We start from the raw sequence: 26,089 nt of genomic DNA on the forward strand, positions 1-26,089 counted from the left end.
GCCCTAGGTTTTCGGCACACTGAGTTCTTCATTTGCCTGTGCTGGACATACAGCTGTGGCCATAGTAACCTTTGGGGTCTAGTGTCAAGCAGCAATTTTCCTCCCAGTTACTTACCCTGATTTTGATAGGCTACGTAGGTCCTCTGGCTGCATATTTACATAGCTTTATTTCTTTTTCTTTTCCTTTTATGTGTATGTGTGTTTTGCCATAATGTGTGCCCATGTGCCATGTTGCATACTACCCTGAGCCCCAAAGATTTCAATTCTCCTGGAACAGGAGTTACAGACAGAACGCTGTGGTTCCCCTATGAGTACTGGGAATCAAACCCAGGTTATCTGGAAGAGCAACCAATGTTCTTAACCACTGAGCTATCCCTCCAGGCCCCTCCCCAGTTTTTAATGCAAGTGTATTACTACTATTACTTTTGTTTGCTTTTTGTAAACTTTTTGACAGCAAGGATCATATCTTGTTTTGTACAGTCCGGGGTGTGATGGCAAAGTGTTTAGTAGGTAATGAATATGTGCAGTGCTCCCATGGCATTGTATTTCTTTGGAAAATGTTATTATGTATGGATTTCTAACAGTTACTAAAGCTTGATTGATTTTGCCATATAAGCCATATCGTTTTGATTTTGGGTGGAAGGGCTTAGACAGTTTCTTGCTCTGCAGTCCAGGTTGGCCTGAAACTCACTATGTAGCTCTTGTGTCAGTCCTGCCTTGACTTCCTGAGAGTTGAGATTAATATGAGATGTGAGGTAGACAATAGCTATTGTCAGCTCTTAAACCTCTAAATTCCTTTGACTTCCCTTCCGTATCTGTCCACCCACCGGAAGAATCAGTTCTCTTCATCTATTATTAAGAAAATGTTAAATAGTAACCTATTGAGGTTACTGTTGGAGTTTGAGTTTTCTACACTCATTAGGCACCTGCTGTCTGGAGATTTCATAGTCCATCTAGTGTCAGTAGGACTTAGAGGTGTCTCAGAGTTCTATATCCTGTGTAATGTTCTTGTCCCAGACTGAAATTCTTTTTGTGTTGTAAACTAGATGGATTCTTTCTGTGTGTTCTACTTTATTTCAATAGATAATATAGGATTGGGACATTATTTTTTAAAGTGGAGAGTCTAAAGTCTCAGATCTTACTGACTCATTTATTTCACAGTCATTAAATTATGGATATGTGGGTTGCACATGTGTATGCTTGTGCATGAGTATTCCTCTGTGTGCATGCATGTGTGTGTGTGTGCATACTGTCATGAGCACATGTGCACATTTGTGTGTCTCTGTGTGTGGGGGGGCGCACACATGTTCAAATATTTAGATTTTCATTTTCTTTTTTGCTTTTATATTTTCTGTTGTTCTTAATACTAATACTGGTTTTAATTTAAAAATACTTTATTAAATTTTTAACTTGAAGCAGTTTTTTATATTTTTTTAATAAAAATGTTTTTAGATATTTGACTGCATTTGTTTTTAAAATTAAATTTATGTTAATTGAAAACATACATATTAGTGGATACCATGTCATAATTTTATATGTATAAATTATATTTCTCTCCTCAAACATTTAATTAAGGTAATTATTAGAAATGCATAGTATATTATTATCTATCTGTGGTCTTCAACTGTACAGTAGCACAACATAAACTTTGGTCATCACTATTCTCTTCAAAATTAGAAGTTCAACACTTTTAGATTTCTCATACATATGAGATAATATGGTCTTTTCTATTCCTAGCTTTCTTAGCATAGAAATCTCTAGTTTTTTCCATGTTACCTTTAATGACAGTTCTTTTTAAAGAGTGAAGAATAATCTACTGTGTGTATATGCTATATGCTCTTTGTCCATTCATCAGTTGATAAATATACTTATTTATACTTTTAGACTTGTGTGACTAGTACTATAATGAACATTGTCAAGCAGTTGCATTTTTGAGTAGATAATTTAATTCTTTGAGGTAAATGCCCAGAAATGGGATGGCTGGATCATGGGGTAATTTTAAAATGTTTGAAATTTAATCTACCATACTCTTTTTCACAGCACCTACTACTAGTAGCCACTAACACCTGTCACCCTCTTTTTCTAATGCCCTTTGTAACAAGGAGTGAGACGTTGCCTCACTGTGTTCATGATTTGCATTTGCCAGAGTAGGGAACTGCTGAGAACAATATTTTGTTCATTTTTAATTGGATTACTTATTTGGTTGTTGTTTGGTTGGTGAGTTGTAGTAGTTCCTTATCAAAAATTAGAAACTAACTTCCTTTGTTTCTTTGTGGCAGAAGGCTATATGGAGATACAGACTTTTATTTTGTCAGGGTCTAGTTCTAGCTGGCCTGAAATTGCCTGTGTACATCTGTCTAGCTCTAAACTTGGAGAATTTCTTTAAAATAAAACAAACAAACATTTTATATATATGCAAATATATTTCATATATATGTAAGATTTTTTTCAGACCCTTTGGCCTATTTCTTAAGTGTCACTTTCATTCTGCTATTTTTTTTACTTCAAAGTAGTTTTTTTTTTTTAATTAGTATTCATTTTGTGGCCTGTATTTTTGGTGTCATAGTCAAAGATCACTGGTAAGACAGGTGTCACGAAGATTTCACCTGTTTTCTCTTAGCTTTGTAGCTTTAGGTCTTTGTTTTGAAGTATGTGTGTGTGGTTTAAAATAAGACTCAAATTTCTTTATTTTTCATATTGACACCCATGTTTTCCAAAATCATTTGTTGAAGAAAGTCTCTTTTGGCTTTATGTAGTTGCATCCTATGAAAGATGACCATGTATGCACGTTTTTTTTTTTTTTACTTCTTTTATATCTATTTCTGACATCCTGTGTCTTCAATCAGATTCCATATAGTTTCAGTTATTGTAACCTTAGAATGTGTATTATTTGTATGTTCTTTGAACGTTTTATAAATGTATATAGTGTATTTTGAGTATAACCACCCCACTCTCCACACCACATCAAATCACCCTGGATCACCCTGAACCCTGTACCTTTTCCAACTTCATGTTTTCTTCATTTAACAAAAATGTAATTCATTGAATCCAATTATTACCATCAAAAGGTTCATGGGTGCATAGGGCTATCTACGGTAACAGAAGCAACCTATCAGTGTTCATTCTCCTGAAAAAAACTCATTCTCTCTCCAGTAGCCTCATGATTTCCTTCCAGGTCATGCTGTAATGTGAACTGGCTTTCTCTTATAGAAGCAACCATAGTTGTTGGAAGTTCATGAGTACAGCAGCCCTGTCAGGCCAAGTAGACACTATTCTTTCTCCCCATCCTTCCCTACCTGTGACTCTTTCAATCTTTCTGTTCCCTCTTCCTCATTGTTCCAAGATCCCTGTGGGGAAGGGATGTGATTTAGATGTCCTATTGATGGATACGCACTCCATCCACAGTCACTTATTATCTACATTTTGGGCAACAATGAATCTCTGTATTGACTTCAATTCACCATATAAAAGAAGCTTCCCTTATTAAAGTGGCATTACAAAGTGTAAAGATGTGATTAGAATATAATTTAGTAGTATTTCTATTTAGCAAAATGTTAATTGCACTTTCTCTCTTAGAGCTCATGAACTAACTGGTCATAGATCCTTGGCCATACTTACATTAGCAGATATTTGTTTTCTCCTGTGGAGTGGTCCTTAAACCAGACAGTACTTGGTTATTCTCATGACAGTCCTGTTGGGAATATCTTGTTAGACAGAGTTTATGCTGTGTAAGACTATTGATGACTTTTCTCCAATAGCCTGTTCTGTATCTGTTAGTACTGTGAAATCTAGCTTGCAAGGAATGAGCTTCTAGTTCACTACCATCTTGATCTTTGTCCTGTCAGAAAATTATGAAGGAATCACAATAATTCTTAAGCAGTTACATTGTATCTAAGTCTGAAGTTGTTGACTGTTTCATACATAATGTTTAAGAATCATCTAAAATATATGTACAGAGTTTTAAGACAATGTAGTTAAAACTACAAAGACAAATAATGTTATAGAATTACACACAAAGGGGCTCTAGATAATAGAGTTATTATTAAATAACAGTGATTAAAAGTGCTATGCTCATGTATGCTCAGTGTGCTTAAGGCCAGGGAATTTTCAACAGTAAGGAATTGTAAAAAAGAAACAGGTAAAACTTTTGTAATTATGATTATTAGTAGTGGTTTTAATCATAATTTAGGCCTCTCATCACTGAAAATTAGTGACCTCCAAAACCAATGAGATGAGATTATGCAACATGAAGTATGCAGACACTGCATAGATAATAAAAACTGATAATGAGAGAATTTAGGGCGAAGTTAGACAATGAGAAGGTCTTACAGATATATCATTGAACTCTCAAGGAATTTGAGAGAAAGAGGAAAAAATTTAAATTAATTTTTTATTTCTATGCCAGTAAGGTTGTTAAATATCAAGTGAATGAGAAAAAAGTCTTTCCTCAAATTAGCAAACAGAGCAAAATGTAACATTACAATAAAAATACAGGAAAAAATATTGAATAAAATAATAATTGGGGGTAATATAATCATGTACTCAAAATGTTGAAACCAAGTAAGTGCCACAAAACAAGAATGTTCCAAGAATAAAAGTAAAATTAAAATTATTTTTAGTTTGAGGCATCATTGAGATGGGTCAGTAGGAAAGCATGTTAAAAACACCTTCTTTAAAAAAGAAGGCATCAGATTTTAAGGAATTATTTTATTCATAGGTAGAATGTGTGCAAATAAAATTTAATTGTAGTTTCAATAGCTTTGAACTGAGTTTTTATTTTTCCATTTTAAAATATTATTAGTATTTTAAGATAATGATTTGATTATATTTATGAGAGTTTAATAAATGTTTTTAATCATACACACTGTACATTTATATACAAAACTCCTCTCAGATCTACTCCCCTTCCTCCTCCTTCATACTTACCTCTATTTTATGTCCCCACTTTTCTTTAGAAGATAATATATAGCAGTAAATGTCCTGGTCCTCTGGCTCCTACAGTCCATCCACCTCCCTTTTCCATGATTTCCCCTGAGCCTATGTAGAGGGTTGTGTTGTAAATGTATTAATTGGTGTCGGGCACACACTAGTTTGTTTTCTAAATTTTGACTAATTGTGACTTTCATTAAATAGTCTGCAACTATTACAAATGGAACAGTTTTTTTGTTTGTTTGTTTGTTTGTTTCTGGTTTTTTTCTTTTCTTTTCTTTTTTTTTCTTTTTCTTTTTTTTTTTTTTTTTTGGATGAGAGAGAGGTGAGAGATACACTTACCTGTTATTTTAAGGATAACTGTTGAGAATACAGTTAGAGGTTATACTGCTTTAGGAAAGTAACAGTAGTAGGTTCTCTTATAGGGTTCATGACCTCCCCAGCCACAAGTAGTTTGCTGAGTTTATAATACGAGGCAGGAATGTACTCCTATTGAATGAGTTTTATGTCAAGTTGGTTGTCTGTTAGTTATCTCTATGGTGTTAGTGTTACTATTTCACCTTTCAGAATGTATTTTTCTGGTTGTTATTCTAGTTCATAGGCATTACAGCTAGATAGGACTATTGCTTGAATAGCTTCTTGCTTGGCAACTCACATAGTTCTTTTTAGTTCTGTGAGAGCTAGTTCTCAGGCTTTTATGTCAGATTGTGATTGATTCCCCCAAATACTATGTGTTAATTGTGTGATGTCTTCAATATGTTTTTACCTTCCGCTCCTGGAAGGCCACAAAGGGCTGCAGCAATAGCTTACACTGTTTGGATGTGTCTTGGACTCTCCTTCCAAATGCTCAAAAGCAGTTTTTCTGCGTCTGGCATTTAAGGTTTTTGTTGAGAATCTATGGTTTTGGAGTATTTTTACCCCAAAGCAACTTCAATTAAATTGTGTGTGTGTGTGTGTGTGTGTGTGTGTGTGTGTGTGTGTGTGTAGACAAACACATTATATGTAATATTGAATGATCATGAAACAATACAATTCCCATTAAGTGCTACTCCTGACTAGGCTTTCATTATCACCAGGGACACTGGCAGAGAGAGTGACTACCCAATAGACTATTTGCATTCATCTTAAAATTTATAAAAGGTTTAAAGTAACCAATTGTCTTCTGTTAATGAGAAATTGAACTCATTTTTTTTTTTATAGAGAAGAATGGACAGAAGCTATTCAAGCTGTAGCTGACCGACTGCAGAGGCAAGAAGAGGAGAGGATGAATTGTAGTCCAACCTCACAGATTGATAATATCGGAGAGGAAGAGATGGATGCATCTACAACCCATCATAAAAGAAAGGTAAATAATAATGATGACATATTCTCCTAAGTATACACTTTGTCTAAAAAAAAAATGCTGAAAGCCATATTTGAGAGACACAGAGGCCAATTTTTGTATTGTATGTATAACCTTTGTGAACCTGAAGTACCTGTTGCTTACAATGCAGAAATTGACCAGCACTTTAGCCCAGGATGTTTGTGGAACTTAGGAAGGAGTTCTGATTGACGTACTTCATAGATAACATTTTATTTAGTTGGTAACAGCATTTTAGAAACTTGGGAATCAAATGGAAAAATAGCCTGTGGTTTTTTGCCCTGTGCTTTCAACCTTAAAGAAAGTTACCTGGAAAACGAGAAGTCAGGTAAATAATACCTTTTTTTGAAATTGCTGCTCATGATTCAATGAAGAAGGAAAATAGAACCTTTTCTCTTTCGTGCTCTAGATTAATATATAAACCTACAGGAATTGTAAATAATATTATTCATTGCTCTAAAAGTTTTAAATAGCTTCTTTATGTAATTTATGGTACTTAAAACTAGTCTAAGTGACTGAGAATTTGAAAATTCTCACATATAAGAAAAAATGGGCCGAAACTATTCAGTCTGTAACTTGATAATGGATAGTAGATTAAAACATCATTTAAATGTATATGTTAAATGTATACACACATATACATATGCTGTTTACTTTGTAAATTATATTCAGGTAGGGGGTAAGAAAAAAATGCTCAAAGTATTATCAATTATGTTTTGTGGGTTTTCTTTATTAATTAATTAGTTAATTAATTTTGCAGTGCTGGAATTTTTAATTAAGGGGTATGTACATGCTCTTATGCCACTGAATTCCATTCCTGGTATTAGTATAGTGCTCAGAATGCCTTTTAAATTAAATTGTCTGGATTTAAGTTCTTTGTTTTTTATTATTCATTTTATTAATTTACATTTCAAATGATATCTCTCCAGTAACCCTTTCACAATCCTCTCTCCCATTCCCCCTCTACCTCTTCTCCTTTGCCTCTACAAGGGTGCTCTTCCACCCACCTACCCACTCCCACCTCACTGCCCTAACATCCCCTATGCTGGGGCATCAAGCCTCCACAAGACCAAGGGCCTCCCCTCCCATTGATGTCAGATGAGTCCTTGCACTGCCACTTATGTCGCTGAAGCCATGGCTCCCTCTATGTGTTCTCTTTGGTTGGTGGTTTAGTCCCTGGGAGCTCTGAGTGGTTCAGTTAGTTGATATTGTTCTTCTTATAGGATTGCAATCCCCTTCAGCTCCTTCAGTCCTTCGTTTAGCTCTTCATTGGGGGCCCCATGCTCGTTTAGGTTCTGGGAGAACTTCTCAGGGAACAGCTATACCAGAATCCTGTCAGCAAGTACTTCTTGGCATGAGCAATAATGTGGAAGTTTGGTGTCTGCTGATGGGATGGATCCCTGGGTGGGGTGGTCACTGGGTGGCCTTTCCTTCAGTCTCTGTCCCATTTACTTCTGTCCCTGTCTTTCCCTTGGACAGGGACATTTCTGGATTAAAAATTCTGAGATGCATACCCTTTCACATGCTGTCAGTGGTTTTAGTGAAATGATATAGTCAGAGCTTTGAGGATTAATTCACTATGTGAAGGTTTTTTAATTAAAATATCATTTTGTACTTGATGCCTATGAACATTTTGTCTTTTTATTTTTAATTTTCCTGTACTTTACTATTACATGTAAAATATAGATAATTTCCTTACAAGTATATCAGTGCACCAAGTGTGAGCAGTGCTCAGGGAGGTGAGAAGAGGGGCATCAGATTCCCTAGATCTGGAGCTACAGATGGTGGTGAGCCCCATGTGTGAATCAACCCAAATTCTCTAGAACAGTGTACTTAAGTGCTCCATTCTCTGTCCTTTGAATAAGTGTATCCTCTCTTTTGTGGTTGTTGATTAGAGTAGCTAAGCCATTATTAATTGCTTTCTCAGTGAGGAAGATGAACATAACCTGTCTTTCCATTTATTCATATAAGAAATTCCCTTTTGCATAGATGTTTATAATTTGAAGATTGAGTGTAATATTAAATTTGAATCAAGTTTCCCTTAATAACATCCTTTGAATTTTAGACTACTGCATTACAAATAAAAAGCAAGCTACACCAGTTATGCTCTGCTTGATTTTCTGGAATTCTAAATATATGTGCTTAACAGATTAGTAAGATATTTCTAAGCCAGCAGTTGAAAATGGTGTGTTTGTAACACCATAACTTAATGTACTATGTCCAATGGATGGGAGTATATTAAATATAAGTGTAGACATTAATCAGCAAAAAGAATGAATAAAGACATAGCTTTGAAAGATACAATAGTGAAAATATGTGAAGGTATTTTTTGTAAAGACTGGCTATTACGATAATAATTGAATAATATATTTTTACTTTTCATAATTACTGAGTTGACTGTAATTCATCATTATCACTAATTGCCATTACTGGGCCTTCATGTTGTACTTACTTTTGCAGTAAGTTTTGAGCAGTATTTTTGCACTTATCCATTTAAAAGTCATCTGAAGTATGTTATTATATTCAGATGACTACTAATGTGCCATTTTATAGTTGAGTCATCTGATAAAGTTAAATATCTTGATAAAATATCTAAGTTTTTTAATTGTACATTATATATAACTTCACTGTGTACACTATAGCATTTCTGTGGTTCATAATCAGTAGACCGTTAAAACTGTAAAATAATGGTAGAATGTGAAGATTCATGAGTTAATGCCTAGGTAGAATTTCTGACCCATCCTTTAGCTTAAATGGGATAATTATAGTACCTAACTCATAGAGTTGTGAGTCTTAAACTGAGGAGCTTCTTTTATGGCTAATATCCACTTATTAGTGAGTATATACCTTGTGTGTTCTTTTGTGACTGGGTTACCTCACTGAGGATATTTTCAAGTTCTGTTCATTTGCCTGCAAATTTTATAGAATCAGTGTTTTTAATAGCTGATAAATCTAATAAAAGAGAAAATGGAAAGTACCTTGAACACATAGACACAGGGGAAATTTTCCTGAACAGAACACCAACAGCTTATGCTCTAAGATCAAGAATTGACAAATGGGACCTTATAAAATTGAAGTGCTTCTGTAAGGCAAAGGACACTGTCAAGAGTCAAAAACAGCATTACACAAATTGGGAAAAGATCTTTGCTAATTCTACGTCCATTTGAGGGCTACTACCCAAAATATACAAAGAACTCAAGAAATTAGACTCCAGAGAATCAAATAACCCTATTAAAAATAGGGTACAGAGCTAAACAGAGAATTCTCAACTGTAGAAACTCAGATGTCTGAGAAGCACTTAAAGCAGTATTCAAAGTTGTTAGTCATCAGGGAAATGCAAATCAAAACAACCCTGAGATTTCACCTCACACCAATCAGAATGGCTAAGATAAAAAACTCAGGTGACAGCAGATGCTGGCAAGGATGTGGAGAAAGAGGAACACTCCTCCATTGTTGGTGGGATTGCAAGCTGGTACAACCACTCAGGAAATCAGTTTGGCAGTTCCTCAGAAAATTGGAAGTAGTTCTACCTGAGGACCCAGCTATACAACTCCTGAGCATATACCCAAAAGATGCTCCAACATATAACAAGGACACATGTTCCACTATGGTCATAGCAGCCTTATTTATAACAGCCAGAAGTTGGAAAGAACCTAGATGTCTCTTAAGGGAGGAATGGATATTGAAACTGTCGTCCATTTACACAGTGGAGTACTACTCAGCTCTTGAGGATTTCTAAGGAAGAGAAAACATTAATCACCAGGCCTAAAGCCTGGCTCTATAGACTAATCAAAGACAATTAAAAATTGTGAATCTGCAATGCAATCCCCATCAAAATTCCAACCCAATTCTTCATAGAGTTGGAAAGAGCAATGTGCCATTTCATCTGGAATAACAAAAGACCTAGAATAGGGAAATTCATCCTCAACAATAAGAAAATATCTGTGGTAATCACCATCCCTGATCTCAAGCTATATTACAAGGTAGTTGTGTTAAAAACTGCATGGTACTGGTACAGAGATAGGGACGTGGATCAATGGAATAGAATAGAAGGTCCAGAATTGAGCCCTCACATATATGGTCACTTGATTTTCGACAGAGGAGCTATAAACATTTAATGGAAAAAGGACAGCCTCTTCAACAAATCGTGTTGATCCAACTGGCACTCAGCATGCAGAAGAATGAAAATAGACCCTTTCTTATCTCCTTGTACAAAGCTCAAGTGCAAGTGGATCAAAGATCTCCACATTAAACCAGGTACACTGAAACTATTAGAAGAGAAAGTAGGGGAAAAGTTAGAACACATAGGCACAAGAGAAAATTACCTGAACAAAACACCAATGGCTGTTGCTCTCAGGTCAAAGATTGAAATTGGAAGTTAATGAGATTGCAAAGTTTCTGTAAGGCTAAGGACACTGTCAAGAAAACAACAGCAGCCAACAGATTTGGCAAAGATCTTTACCAACCCCACATCTGACAGAGACCTAATATCCAAGGTATACAAAGAACTCAAGAAGTTAGACACCAGAGAATCAAACTACCCTATTAAAAATGGGGTACAGAGCTAAACAAAAAGTTCTCAATTGAGGAATATCAAATGGCTGAGGAGCATCTAAGGAAGTGCTCAACATCCTTAGCCATAAGGGAAATGCAAATCAAAACAACTCTGAGATTCCACCTCACACCAGTCAGAATGGACAAGATTGAAAACTCAGATGACAGTAAATGCTGGAAAGGATGGCAATTCTCCAGAAAATTGGACATAGTGCTACCTGAAGACCCAGTTATTCCACTTCTGGGCATATACCCCAGAGACACTCCAACATATAACAAAGACACATGCACCACAATGTTCATAGCAGCCCTATTTATGGTAGCCAGAAGCTGGAAAGAACCCAGATGTTCTTCAGTAGATGAATGGATACAAAATTGTGGTATATTTACATAATGGAGTACTACTCAGCCATCAGAAACAATGACTTTATGAAATTCTTAAGAAAATGGATGCATCTAGAGAATATCATCCTGAGTGAGGTAACCCAGTCACAAAAGAACAGACATAATATGCAGTCATTGATAATTGGATACTAACCCCAGAACGCTCTGAACACCCTAGAAACAACTCAGAATATATGAAGTTCAAGAAAAACAAAGGCCAAAAATAAATAAATAAAAGATGAAAAAACATTATGCTTAATCTTTACACACCAAGAAAACTTTGACTATTTCCAGGTTACATCTTCTTTTACATGTACTTTATGCTCATTGTAACTAGTAAGATTTTAATGCACACTATCAAACCTTTAAAAAAAATCAAGTACTGACAAAAATGTATTCATATACTTTTATGCAAACATGCTTTTAAAATCTGTACATTTATCTTTGTTTTTTAAAATAAAGTTCAATTTAAAAAAAGAATTGTGAATCTGGAAGAGTGAGAATGTTACAGTGAGGTACTGGAAAGAAAAAAGGGAATAGAGGAAATTATGTACTTACAATCTTTAAAAAAAAAATCTATAAAAAATGACAGCCAGATAGAAATTGAGAGTGGGGGCTGGCGAAAGGGAAAGAAAGGTGTAGGTTTGCAAAAAGACAGACAACTACTTAACAAGAATAAGACAGCCATTATTGGACTCTGTTAGGTTTGTCCTTATCATCTGAGTTTTTAAAGCTGTTAGTGGTATTAACTATGTTTAATTATCCACTATTTTTCTAAATGAGTGTATTTGTAACTTTTTTACATATGGACAGCTACATTTTTTATTTCAGTTGAATTAATAAGTATAAATTACTTCTCTTTTTGACATTTCTTTTGCCTTTGAACTACATATGTTAAGATGTTATAATTTAACATTTGGATGAAATTACCAAAGTTATTGGCAAGGGATATTAAAATTTAATGTAGGCATTCATTCATGAAATATTTAAAATTTTTTAAGTATGTACACACAAAGGCCAATTATCTGTAGTTTTATTGCAGCATCTTTGTCTGGTTTTATTATCAGACTGATTTTGGCCTCATAGTGTGAACTTAACAATATTTCTTCCATTGCAGTTTTCAGGAAGGCTTTTTGTAGAATTGGTACTGTTTATCTTGAAATGTTATGGACTTTTCCTCATTGTAGAAATGTAATATAAATTTAGTACTTACACGGAGCTGTTGAACTTTTTTGTTATTTCCTTGGTGAGCTTCTGTAGTTTGCGATGTAGGGGATTTGCTCCTTTCCTGTCAGTGTCACTGCCATAGAGCTGCTGTTTTTATGGTCTGTCCAGTGCCTGTAGTTCTGTAGTGATGTCACCTTACTTAGTTCATGCTGATACATTTTATCTTTGTGTCTGTCTTCCTGACCAGTCTACCTGCATATTTACAGATTTTTTTTACTCTTTTCTCCTATTTTTCAAAAATGTTTTTAATTATGTTTAAAAATGATTGTGTGTGTGTTCTTAAATATCACTTTTTCTGAGGTAGCACTACTTAAATCACGAAAACCTGCCAACTTGAAAATATCTTACTTTAAAGAAAATTTCCTGTAACTTAACTAATAGTATGACGTATGGAGAAATTCTATGTTCAAAGTAATTTCTACAAACCCTGAAAAGTACATAAATTATTTTTGGTATCCCAGATTGCTAAAGAGACAGTCAGTGGAAGTATTTTTTTTTTCCTCATTTGAAATTAGTCTAGAACTTGGTAGGAACAGGATCACAGTTTATGCTGTGTATACAAGCAGACTAGGAATAATATGTGTCAAGTATTCCATCATGGTTTTTTAATTTATATTTTTCAGACAATGAATGATTTTGACTATTTGAAACTACTAGGTAAAGGCACTTTTGGGAAGGTTATTTTGGTTCGAGAGAAGGCAAGTGGAAAATACTATGCTATGAAGATTCTGAAGAAAGAAGTCATTATTGCAAAGGTAACAGTATAAAAGCTAGTGACTTAATTTTTCTGTGGTATGGACCTGCATTCATTCTTGTAAATGGTGGTATGGATTCCTCAAAGTAATCAAAGTATTGATTAAAAACAGTCAATTTTAAGGTTTTCCAGTGTAATATTATATAAATTATGACAAAACTGTGTTATTCTCTTTAGGAAATATTTTCATTGTAAAATTAGAGAACTTTTAAACTATACATTTGTGATCCACATTACTAATTACGTTAGTATTGCTTTCACTCTTTCTTTATTATCTGTTCATCAGTTGGAAGGACATTTAGGCTGTTTCTATTTCTAGGGTCTTATGCATAGAGTAGAAAATTAGGATGGCTGGGTAGTGTCTGCGGAATGGACTATTAAGTCCTTTGTATATATGCCAAGAAGAGGTATATATGGATCATATGGTAGGTTAGTTAATCCTTAGCTTTGTTGAAGACTCTTCCATAATGTTTTCCAAAGTGTCTCTGTCAAAAATCCACACCAACAGTGATGTTACTTGTTTTTGTTTCTATTATTATTATTATTGTTATTATTATTGCAATTTTGATTGGGGCTACTTGAAATCTCAAAGTTGTTTTGATTTGTATATCTCTTATTGCTAGGGACTAAGAACATATAGCATTGTTTAACTCTCTTAGCCAATTTTTGTCCTTTTTTGGGAACTCAACTCTCTTTTTGGATCTCAGGCCCATTCTTCTTTTGAATGGGTCATTTGTTTTTGGATAGTTTCTTTTTTATTTCTTTATATACTCTAGTTATTAATTCTTTGTCAGATGTGCAGCTAGCAAAGATTCCAATTTGTTTCTATTACACACCCACTCAGACAGAGAACCACAACTGTTATAAAACAGTGAGCAAATTAAGGAAGAATTTTAGATCATATATCTTGGAGCGTGAGTGATAAAATTGGAGAGAATAATTGTAACCTTGGGAAATTGTCTTACTCTGAAGCTTCTTTCCCTGAAAGAAATTTTACCTAAAGACTCCTTATTTAGTATTTCATATATTGAAATGCTTAAATATATGGAAATCTGTATTTCAAAGGAAATTTCATAAGAATATGTTTCTAAATCTTAGTACTTCTAAAATTCATTTGTAATCATCTTTAGCAAATGAACTTTTAAATAAGTTTTGCATTGTCTTAGCCACAAAATTTTCTCACTGTTATTTTTAAATTCTTGTTTTGACATGTTGCTTTTAATTGTAATTGAAAATAATTGGCATCTATGTTTATTTCTTAGCTTATATGTACCATATCTTCATAGAAAAATTAATTAGTGTATATAGAGTATAATACCATTAGATTTGCATTAATGGGAATTTTTTTACCTTAAATATAAATTATGATATAAAATACATTTAATGTATTCAAAGACTGGCTTGAATACATTAAAATGTATTTTATATCATAATTTATATTTGAATATCTTATTACCTATTAATTATGTGTTCATAACAAAGAATTTTCTTACCTTTTATCTCTATCTGTCTTTGCTTGGCTGTGTACATATGGTTAAAGAATTTAGAGGAGGAAAAATCACAAAACTTCGCAAAATTTACAAACTTATTTAGGAAAATATTATGTAGAATGTGACTGTTTTATTAAAACAGAATGAAATATTTTTCATTTTTCTAAAGTACCAGATTATAATTTTCCAATATTAAATTGGTTTGCTTTTCGCTGCTGTTTTAATCTTTCTCTGGTTTACAGACTCAGATTACTTAACACACTAGCCCACAGCAGGTAAATGCTAGTTCTTCTGTAAATATCTTTCTTGTTGCATATAAAGATATATTTCTTTTCATTTAAATTTTTAGTTGAGGCATGTATCTTTTAGAATATTTCAATTCATTTTAAATCTAAAAATATCTCAAACCATCACATTAGTCTATGCCATGTTCTTTCTATCTTGGGGTACTTTGATGGTTCTCTAAGGTTTCTTTGTGTTTTGCTGTTCTTAGCAGTGGAGCACTAGTAAACTGAACAGTGCAGATCCCGTCAAGTGAGCATTACCCCTGCAGTTCCGTTAGACCACATCGCCAAGATCACATTTTTCAGTAGCATTGTTTTGTCCTTTTCTGTCTTATTTATAATAGCTTTTATAAACCTCATCTTTCTAATGATTTATTAGCAAGTTATTCAATTTTTATTTGTCTTCTTCACTAACCTGTAAAATCTGTGAACAAAGAAATCTTTTTGTTATAAAACAGTCATACCTATTTTGCCATTAGCATTTTTCTTTTTTAAAAAATCATTCATTATATTCCCGCCATTGTACCCTCCACACACACCCCCCAGTTCTTTATCCTACTCCTCTGCCTTCTTGCCCCTGAGAGGGTATCCCCACCACCACCAGGGCTCCTCCTTTTCTAGGGCCTCAAGCCTCTCAAGGATAAGACGCATCTTCTCTCACTAAGACTGAATCAGCCAGTCCTCTGTTATTTATGAGCCAGGGGCCTCAAACCAGCCTGTGTGTACTGCCTGGCTGGTGGTTTAGTCTCTGAGAACTCTCTGTGATCTGGGTTAGTTGAGACTGTTGGTCTTCCTCTTATGGGGTTGTCCTCCCCTTCAACTTCTTCAGTCCTTTCCCCAACTCCAGTATAATGGTTGAGTGTAGATATCTCCTGTCTCAATCAGCTACTGGTAGAGCCTCTCAGAGGACAGCCATGCTAGGGTCCTGTCTTCAGTCTCTTCTCTGTTTTTATCCCTACAGTTCTTTTAGACAGGAACTGTTACAGGTCAGAAATTTTGACTGTGGGTTGGTAACCCTGTCCTTCCCCTTGTGTGTCTACTGGAGGTAGACTCTTAGAGTTCCCTCTTCCCATTGTTGGGCTCTTGGTTAATGTCACCCCCATTGAGTCCTGAGAGCCTCTTACCCTCTGGTACTTTCTAGAGGGTCCTCCAACCTCCCGTCCCACAAGACTTGGAAATACATACTTCCATTTATTCTCCTGGGCATCTGGGCTTTCCTCCTGTCCTTTATACCTGATCATGTTCCCCTTTTCCTCTCCTGCTCCAACCCAGAACCCTGCCTCCCTCTGTCTCCTGTGATTATTTTCTTTCCTTTTCTACGTAGGATTGAAACATCTCCTCTTAGGCATTTCTGCTTGTTAAATTTCATAGGGTCTGTTGGCGATATATCCTAGGTATTCTGTGCTTTTTGCCTAATACCAGTTATCAGTGGGTACATACCATGCATGTCATTTGTGGTTTGGATTACCTCACTCGGGATATTTTCTAGGTTCATTCTTTTGCTTGCAAAATTCAAGAGGTCCTTGTCTTTAATAGCTGAATAATATTCCATTGTGTAAATGAACCAAATTTTCTGTATCCATTGAGGTTGAGGGACATCTGGGTATTTCATGTAATTTATATTTTATATGATTCTTCTTATCAAAGCCTCCTTGGCTTTGTCCATTAATACTGATCACTGTTTGAATGATTAGAATGAAAGTTTCATGAGAACAGGGACTTTCTCTGTTTCTTTGTCAAGGCTCTGTCTCCAGTGTGTGAATTAGACCTAGAAAATCCTGCATAGTTGTTGCAGTAATGGTTGAATGAATGAACTTTTGACTTTCTGACATCTAGTTCAAACATTAAAAGTTCTTTCTGCATGGTAACCTTTGTGCTATGTACTAATGGGTATAAAAATCTATAAGCTTTTGCATCATTTATGCTATTACCTATTGAAGTGCTAATTGTGATTGATTTGAGCATAGTGGTATATAATTTCAAATTGTTTGAACAGTAAAGTTTGACTCCTATAAAATAAGACTGAAGGGGTTTGCTTATTCTTAATTTAATTTGCTTGAAATACTACATTTTTAATTCACTTTGCTTTTTGCTCATACACAGTTGGTAGCCACTTGCCAAAATGGCCTTGGAATATTAGCCTTTCTGATAGATCTGTTTCTCATTTTTCTTCTTGGTATAAACTAAGGCCAAATATTTTTGTATGATAATATAATTCAGTGCCCTGATGTTTTGTTCTCCATCTCTTTATGACCTAACTTTTATTTGCCAAAAGTGTTGTTGATGTAGCAAGGTATTTGTTTAAGAATTTTCTAGAAATAAACTGTGAAATTATCTTCCTTTCTCCATCTTTAGGATGATGGCCTTTCAAGTGTGAAATGTGTTTCAAGATTTCCATTTGTTAAAAGAAAAATCCCTTTCAGTTAGCTCATATTTTACAAATGAAGATGAGATTTCTAAAGAAAATTAGGAAAAATCATTTTTAGTGAAATAAACTTCTTTTAAAACTTATTTGAAGTAAGAAACTTAAAACTTATTTAAAAACATGTTTAAAAGTAACAAGCAAAAAGATGTGCTTTTGTACACTCTTACTTTCTGTTTTAAAATGTTTAATTTAGAGTGAAAGTGCGTATTTGTTGGTTCCTTTTTAAATAACTGACTGTTGAGGAGAGTTTGTTTTACAACCATCAATAAATTGTATATCTCCCTGAGTATATATAATATATAATATATGTATTATAACTGAAAATATCAACTAAATTTGCTATAGTGTTAGATGATAAGTCCTTTGTTTTAAGGGGAAAGGCCCACATTTTTTCCATCTTAAATAATTTTTATTGTCAATTTAATGTCATTGATGATCTTTGATCAAAGTGAGTTACTTAATTTCTATCTTCTTCCTCTCAGAATTAAACTTTTAATTTGATTTTTGGGTGTAGTGGGTGGGGGGGGATGTTAATCCACAGAGGAGGCATTTCAGTGTATTTTATTTTCAATCTATAAGCACTGTTTTCTGATTTCTGAAAAAATGGTGAAATTTTGTATTATTAGTACTTACAACATGTAGTTACAGTTTATCTTTCTTTTCAGGATGAAGTGGCACACACTCTTACTGAAAGCAGAGTACTAAAGAACACCAGACATCCATTTTTAACAGTAAGTGCTTAGAAGACTGCTACATTAAGACATTTTATATTTAGTGGGGTTGTAGTATAGAATGAAACTCTGTTTTAAATAAAATGTACTTATATGTACTATATTTTTATAATGGACTAAATTCAGTTTTTTAAACTGTTAAGAGATATATATTCTTTATGATGCATTTATAATCCCTTTATTACCTATGCATACCTCTTTTAGAAACCTTTCTCTTTCCTCCCATGTATCTCCCTGACTTAAAAATGTCCACAGAGCAAGAAGGTCACGTCTGGAGTTTTAAGGAATTCATTAATAAGATGGTAGACATTTAAAGTTTATTGTTCAACTAGTAATGCAGTACAGACATATGGTTCATGACTGTAATTCTAGTCCTGAGGAGTCTGTGACAGTAGGCTCTCCACATGTTTGAGGCCAACCTGGGCTCTCCAATGAGTCCTAGAGCTACCTGGATTACAGTGTCAGAAATATCTCAAAAGAAAAAAGTGGATATTTTATATTTCTTTTGTTTGGTGGCTTCAGATAAACATTAAAATGACCACACAGCTTCAGTTTTCAAGGGTCAAATTTTTTAATGAGTACACTTCATAAAAATAAGATATTTCATGGTGGAAGTACAGGGATATAAAATATGTTAAATTCAGAATAAGTCCTTTTATCTTTTCTTCATTAGAAAAAATATGAAGAGTGATTTAATGTATGCAGAATGTTTTCAGGCAGGCTATTTTCCATCCAGTCTGGGTATCTGGATACTAGGTAGTAATTATAAAGTTAATTTTTGTTCCCTGTTTGTACAAAGCATATTAAGGTTAAAAAGAACAACTACAGTTTATAATTGGAATTCTTTGTTAATATTCTAAGACTATCTAGAGATTTTCACAGTTATCACTTGATAACCCGGTCTTTGTTAAAGTCTTTCATGTCTATTTTCTAGGGTAATAACATTTTAGTATCATCCTGTGACTTACAAACTCACTAGGGCCTAACTTGTTGACTTTTGTTATGTTTTAGCCTTAGTATATATACATACAAAGTAACACTGAAACTATTTTGAATATAGTAAATAAGAGCAACTATGTTCCTGTGGAACTTTTACTAGCATTCCCTGTAGAGATTACAAAAGTGAGAGGTAGCACACTGAGTACATTGACAGTACTTGTCACCATTACTAAATTTACATTTGTTTATCATATTCTTAGAGAGCACTACTACAAAGTAAATATACTACTAAGGAACAGTATCATTTCATTAATTATAACTGTTTTAAGTGTTTTATTTTTGGTACCATAACACTTTTAAGAATATAACATTATAATTAACATTGTTTTCTTTTTCATTTCAAGTCCTTGAAATATTCCTTCCAGACAAAAGATCGTTTGTGTTTTGTGATGGAATATGTTAATGGGGGAGAGGTGAGTCAAGAAGTCAATCTAGCATTTGCATGGAGTATTTCATTAAAAGCATTACGTAGAGTATGAGTTATGGTGCTTCTCAGTACCACAGAGGTTTGCATAGTTCCTCCTATTGAGTAGACAAAAGATGAATATTTCTAATTGAGTGTTTTGATTATATATTTGCATAATTATATTCTTTATTTTAGATTTATTTTATCTGTGCATGTCTTGCCTATATGTGTACCTGTGCAGCACCCATGTTCTTGGTACCCAGTAAGATCAGAAAAGTGCATCTAATCTTCTGGAGTTACAGATGGTTTTGAGCCAGCATATGGGTGCTGATAATTGAACCTGGGTTCTCTGTAAAAACAAGTTCTCTTAACCACTGAAACACTTCTCCAGCCCGCATAGTATGATTTCTGAAATTATGGTTATCAGATGTATAACTATTGATCCATAATTATGTTTTAGATAACCTTTCAAATAAGCCTTTTTTTGTAACTTGTAAAACTTTAAAAAAACTATTTTGAACTCAGTCACCTGTGTTCTATAGATGCATTGTAACTGGCCTTACTGCCCTTGTATATACAAAGCAAATAGTAGTGAATGTGATGATAATGAAGAAACATAAGAGATCTTACAGTTTTGAATAGTAATTAAATCATTTCACTAGTACTTTTCCTTTATCTTCTTACTATTTTGAACAAAATCAATGTGAAATAGAAGTGTAATGTATAGAAATAGTAACCAAAAATATGTTAAATATCTAACTCTGAAATAAATGTACTAAATAGAAGCTTGTAGCTCATAGACTTTCAAATATTTTTACTTTCCAATCTAAATAAATAACAATTTTTTTTCAGAAAGGTTATCTTATATTTAATAATTTTGTTATCTGAAATTTTCTTCATTCATTTGGTAATCATGTTTTGGATGTAGAGACAGTACAAACTTTCCTGAGTATATTAAAACATTGCCTTTGCTATGAAGAAGTATGTAGTTTCTATTGTGAGATATTATGGTTAAAAATATCTAATCCTCAAATACAAATACATTAATTGAGGACAATTCTTTATGAAAGATAGACTTTGAGATTTTATCAGTGGACCGAGTAATTTGAAGTGGCAGTTCAAATGGAGATGGTGCTGTCCCACCAGTGGATGAGCACAAAGCAAATAGAACTTGAACATCAGGATAGTAATAACCTAGACACAGAAAATGTCAGCCGCAGTAAGGCATCCATGGAACTATGAAGATGGTGATGGCTTGGAGCTGTGGGACTTGGATCTTAAGAGCTAGTGTGTTGGTACAGGTAAAATCACTATTCGAAATACTCACACCTGGTTTATTGTTGATCATGGGAAATATGTTGGATATACTCAAGTAATGAAAAAAATGTTCAGAGAAAGACTAATGTTAATCTTAATAAAGGTTTTTTTTTGTCATTTTGAAGAACTATGTGTTGAATTAGAATAACAAAGTGGAACAGTTTTGGGAGATATTAACTTAAAGGTCGTAATCTTACTTATAGAAATGGAAATGAAATTAATGGGATTTCCATGTTGGTACGTGTCAGAATTTAAAATACGCATATTCTTGGAATCTGTTCTTAACTTGATGAGATTCTCTTGAGAGATGGGACTTGGTGCATATCCGTGAAAGTTATCTAAGGTAATAGACGTGGTAAGACATATTTCTACAGGTAGTTCCGTTCCCTGGCTAGGATTCTGAACTGTGTAAAAAGGAAAATGTGAGCCAATACAAGCACTCATCATTCCTCAGCTTTGACATGGAGCTGTGGCTGCAGTGATGACCAGCTGCCTCAAGCTCCTGTAACTTCCCCACCTTGCTTGATTCTAACCTTGAACTGTGAGCCTAAATAAGCCCTATACCCTTTTTGTCAGGGCATTTTAATCCCAGCAACAGGAAAGCACTCGGCAATTTTGTTTCCAGCAATTATAATCCCAAGAATAAAGATATGTGACCAAATAGTATATGGATAAACACATTTATCATACAAGTATGGAATCTTGAATGAACATTCAGTAAGTGGCTGTTAAAATATATAAACTATTATAAGATGAGAGAGTACAGAGCATGCTACTATTATTCTTGAGAGAAATGTGTATCATGATCATGTGTACATTGCCTTTCTCTGTGTGTGAATATCTCATTGTCTGCTGGGATTTAGAACTGGCTTTGTCACTCAGTGCAGGGTGGAAGGAAAGCTTTTCACTGGATATTCTTCTGTATCTTGTACTGCATACAAATACTGTGTATTTGATATTTTAAAAAAGAAGCAAATGGATGGATGATCAGGGAAGAAAATTATAGAGAGGAAATAGAAATTTATAGGCAAACCTTAGAGGAGCACTGAATGCAGTGCAGGCTACAAATCAACACCTATATAATTAACTTTTAAAGTCTAATAATGTTAAGAAATCACATTGTTACTAATATGCTAATGTCATGCTTAGTAATTTAGCTGATACTAAATTTAGATGAGAAGTATAAAAATATTGGAGAAATATAGTGCCTCAAAACTAAAGTACTTTTAAAATTGGTTGAAGAAGTCTCCACTTAAACCTTTTGCCAAATTGTCTTTAGCTCTATACATATTAAAACTTATAAATTGGCCTTCTGTGATCTCTCACAGGCTCAAATTTCATAAAGGATAGGGTTTCCTGACATGGTAGAATCCTACGGATCTGATATATTCTTACTGTTCTGCTAAGTTCTTTCTGTAGGTACTCAGTAACTACCATTTCCTGGATTCACTACTCAGATTTGTTAGAACTGCACACAGTTGTATTAATGTCTTTGATAAAATTCATTTAAGTTTTTGCATATGACTTTCAGTTACATGTCATTCTTGAAATCCTCTCTTACTTAGATTTCTCATTATTTGGCTGGCATTTTCTTTGCTGTGAACTAAAATCATCTCATTTTAAATTCACATAAGACAGAAGTGCAAGCAGTCAGCATTTGAATTCTACTTACTAATTTTTGGAGGTGTGATTTGGGTGATTTTTAAGTTAAAAGTATTTCAAATTCATGGTGATGCTTTTAAAACTTGATTTTTACTAAGTTTGTGGTTCTATAAATAACTTTATTATAAGGAATCCAAGTTATTAAGCTTTATATAGGTTATGTCAGAATTCTGTTGCTTTTACCCAAATCTTTTTTAAAAATTCCCAAGCCAAGTAAACTACATTATAATAATCACATTAACATCTGAAGTTCAAGGCAAAATGAGATTTATTTTATATTCCATTTTATGATATAATTTTATAGTACTTCAAGGCTAGTTTTCTAAACTATCATAGGATGCAGTTAAAATTAACAGAAGACATGTCACATTGTCTAACATGCTGAGCTGCTTAGAATCCCAAGCAGTGACCAGGTAGCACTCAGTTGTGCATGGGGGCTATAGTGCTGAAGGCAGTTTCATGAAAACTAGACTTGCCAACAGTTGTGTAGCCCAGAGTGACCCTCTTAAGAAACTGCACATAAGAACACACACAAACGATGAATGCACACGCATGCATGTGCATAAACAGACACACACACACTGAAAGAAAAAAAAAACAGGAAAAGGACAAAAATAATAGGCAAATATCCCAACACAGTACATAATCTTTTGTATTCTTTTGTATCTTTTACAAAGGAAAATACTTTTAAAATTCTTTATGATGATTGAGTTACCACATTGCAGTCATATTTCTCAGTATTTGTAATTATGAGCTAGACATCAGAGTTCTTTTCAGCTTGGCGTTACTAAAGAACTATTGTAAATATAACAGAACAAATCTGTATGTGTTAGTAATGTGTATTTTCAAAAACAATGAGTTTATGGCATCTTCTTTGTAATATTTATTACATTTTAATTTATTTTTGTGTATACACAGCAAATGTGTGGAGGTAGAATACAGCGTTAGGTTGCCAAGTTTGATTCCTGTAGGCCTTACCTACTGAGTCATCTTGCCAACTGTTATTACATAATAATGTATAAACATGCTTGTTATGAACCTTATCCTCACCATTCACCCTCTCGGACCTTCCTCCCACCGATCCTTCTCCCCAGTCTTTCTTCTAGATTTGTGTTTTAAATACCAGTGTCTCTAGTTCTTCCTTGTTGGGTGAATAATATTACATTGTATATTTCATATTTTAGATATAATTAATCATTCAGTAATAAATATGGATGTATAAATTATCTTGACAGTGGGTTTGCTTAGACTCCTTTTTCTGTACACCCTAGAGCAGGTTAGCAGGTTACATAGTAGTTCTGCTTTTACACTTTTGAAGAACTGTTCTCATTGTGGCTGGACTGGCCTACATCAGTGATCCTTTCCCTTAACTTGCATCCTGTTTGCTGTCTTGATGACAGCTATCCTTACTGGAGTCAAGTGGAATCTATGCAGATTGGATATACATTTCTCTTTGACTAAAAAAAAAAAAATACAACATGCTTTCATTTGTTCAGTACTGAACTCTAAGAACTATCTTTTTCAGTTCATTTGTCTCTTTCCAGATAATTGGATTATTTCAGCTTTTCCTACTTGGTATTTTGAGTTCTTCATATAATCACAATGTTAGCTTCCTGTTACATGAATAGTTAGTAATGCTTTTCTCCCCTTTCTAAGGCTTTGATTATTGCTTCCTTTGCTGTACATGAGCAACTTAATTCCAGGTAACCCTGCTTGTCAGATCCTGCTGTTAGATTTGGAGCTGTTCAAATTGTATTCAGACAGTTATTGCCTTGCATATATCTTGACGTTTTCTGTTAGTGGTTTTAGAGTCTAAAGACTTTCAATTCAATATAGATTGAATTATTTATAAGTGAGAGATACTCATAATTACTTTCTTTTGCATTTTGAGACCCAAGTGTTCTAGTTCCATTTTATAAAATATTATTTTATTTCATGTGCTTGAGTGTTTACTTACATGTATATATGTAATGCTTGCATATTTGGTGCCAATAGAAATCTAGAAGAGGGTATCAAATTCCTTGGGACTATAGTTACAGATGGTTCAGATCTACTATGTGTTTGCTAGGTGGTAAGTCTGAATCTTCTGCAGTTAAGTATTCTTAACCACTAAGCTATCTGTCTAGCCCCATTAGAACATTTATTAAAGAGTCAGTTTCTTATCCATTTTATATATTTTGGTTGCTTTTGGGTGATTCATGGGGTCCTTTCTGCATTTTCTTTTATTTCATTGGTTTCTGTACAGTGTATCTATTTTGTTGTTGTTGTTGTTGGGGTCTTGCTAGCTTTGATATTATGGGTCTGTGATATAATCTAAAATCTTGTATTATTTTACTTGTGGTATTGCTCCATTTGCTTAGGATTGCTTTGGCTATTTAGAGTCAAGTATGTTTATAGATAGATATTAAGATTCTTTTTTTTAAGTCTGTGAACATTTTTAGAATTTGGATAGAAAATGCATTTGGTACATAAAATACTTTGGGTAATATAACCATTTAAAATATTAATTCTATTTATTCACAAACGTGGAAGAAATTTTTCTCTTTTAACGTCTTTAATTTTATTCCTAGTAATTGTTTTTTGTTGGTTCGGCTTTTCTGAATCATATTATTTCCCTGTTCAGCATTTTTTTTTTGTTACTTGTGTATTGAAAAGCTATTGATTTTTGTTTGTTGATTTGGATTCTGCTCGAAGTATTTATCAGATTTAACAGTATTTTGATTGAATTTTATAGTCTTTTAAGTATAGCATCATATAGTCTAGACAAAGATAAATTGAGTTGTTTTCTACTCATATCTCTCATTTATTTCTACTGCCTAAATGCTCTGGTTAAGATTTCAAACACATACAAGGTCAAATAGAGGAGCAGGGATTGAAGAAAAGATCTACAGAGACTGCCTCACCTGGAGAACCACCCCATATGCAGCCACCAAACCCAAGCACTATTCTGATGCCAAGAAATGTTTACTGGCAGAAACCAGATATGGATGCCTCCTCAAAGGCTCTCCCAGAGTCATACAGATACAGATGAGCATGCTTGCAGCTAAACATCAGAATGAACATGGGAACCTGAAAGAGCTAGAGAAAGGACTGAAAGAGCTGAAAGGTTTGCACCCTCATGGGAAGAACAACATCCCCAACCAGCACAAGCACTGAGGTGGAGAGAGTGATTGAGAGAGGGAGCACCTTCATGGTAGCAAGTTGAGGGGAAGAAGGGGGGGAGTGAAGGAGAAGGTATAACATTTGAAATGTAAATACATAGAATATCCAATAAAATTGAAAAAAAGAATTCAAACACTACAGTGAACATGAGAATAGTGAATAGACACTCTTGTTCTTTAAATTATTAATTCATGCATATTTAATATACAGCTACATATATATTTGTTGTGAATTGCCTTTTCATGTGATAGTATTATACTGTATCCCTAATTTCTCCAGGATTCTTGACATAATAGGTTATTAAACCTGTCAAAAGCCTTTTCTGCATCGGTTGAGATGATCATGATTTCCTTTTTTTAAATTCTATTTATTTGTCATTTATATTCTTTGCCTATCTTGAACTAT

At 33.9% G+C, this 26,089-nt stretch overlaps 1 protein-coding gene across 3 annotated transcripts in view; it reads left to right on the top strand.

Moving 5' to 3' along the window:
• The window catches only part of AKT3 (AKT serine/threonine kinase 3), a 246,318-nt gene that overhangs the window by 156,892 nt on the left and 63,337 nt on the right, over nt 1–26,089 (top strand). For all 3 annotated transcript variants that reach the window (XR_013974863.1, XM_080909361.1, XM_080909362.1), the window contains exons 5-8: nt 6,130–6,274; nt 13,078–13,209; nt 18,073–18,138; nt 19,482–19,550. Coding sequence is in view for 2 of the 3 variants with exons in the window: in XM_080909361.1 (XP_080765487.1) it covers nt 6,130–6,274; nt 13,078–13,209; nt 18,073–18,138; nt 19,482–19,550 (412 nt within the window). In the remaining variant the exon portion in view is untranslated. The remainder of the gene's footprint in view (nt 1–6,129; nt 6,275–13,077; nt 13,210–18,072; nt 18,139–19,481; nt 19,551–26,089) is intronic.

This window comes from Micromys minutus, assembly GCF_963924665.1.
Source record: "Micromys minutus genome assembly, chromosome: 1".
NCBI classification, from domain to species: Eukaryota; Metazoa; Chordata; class Mammalia; order Rodentia; family Muridae; genus Micromys; species Micromys minutus.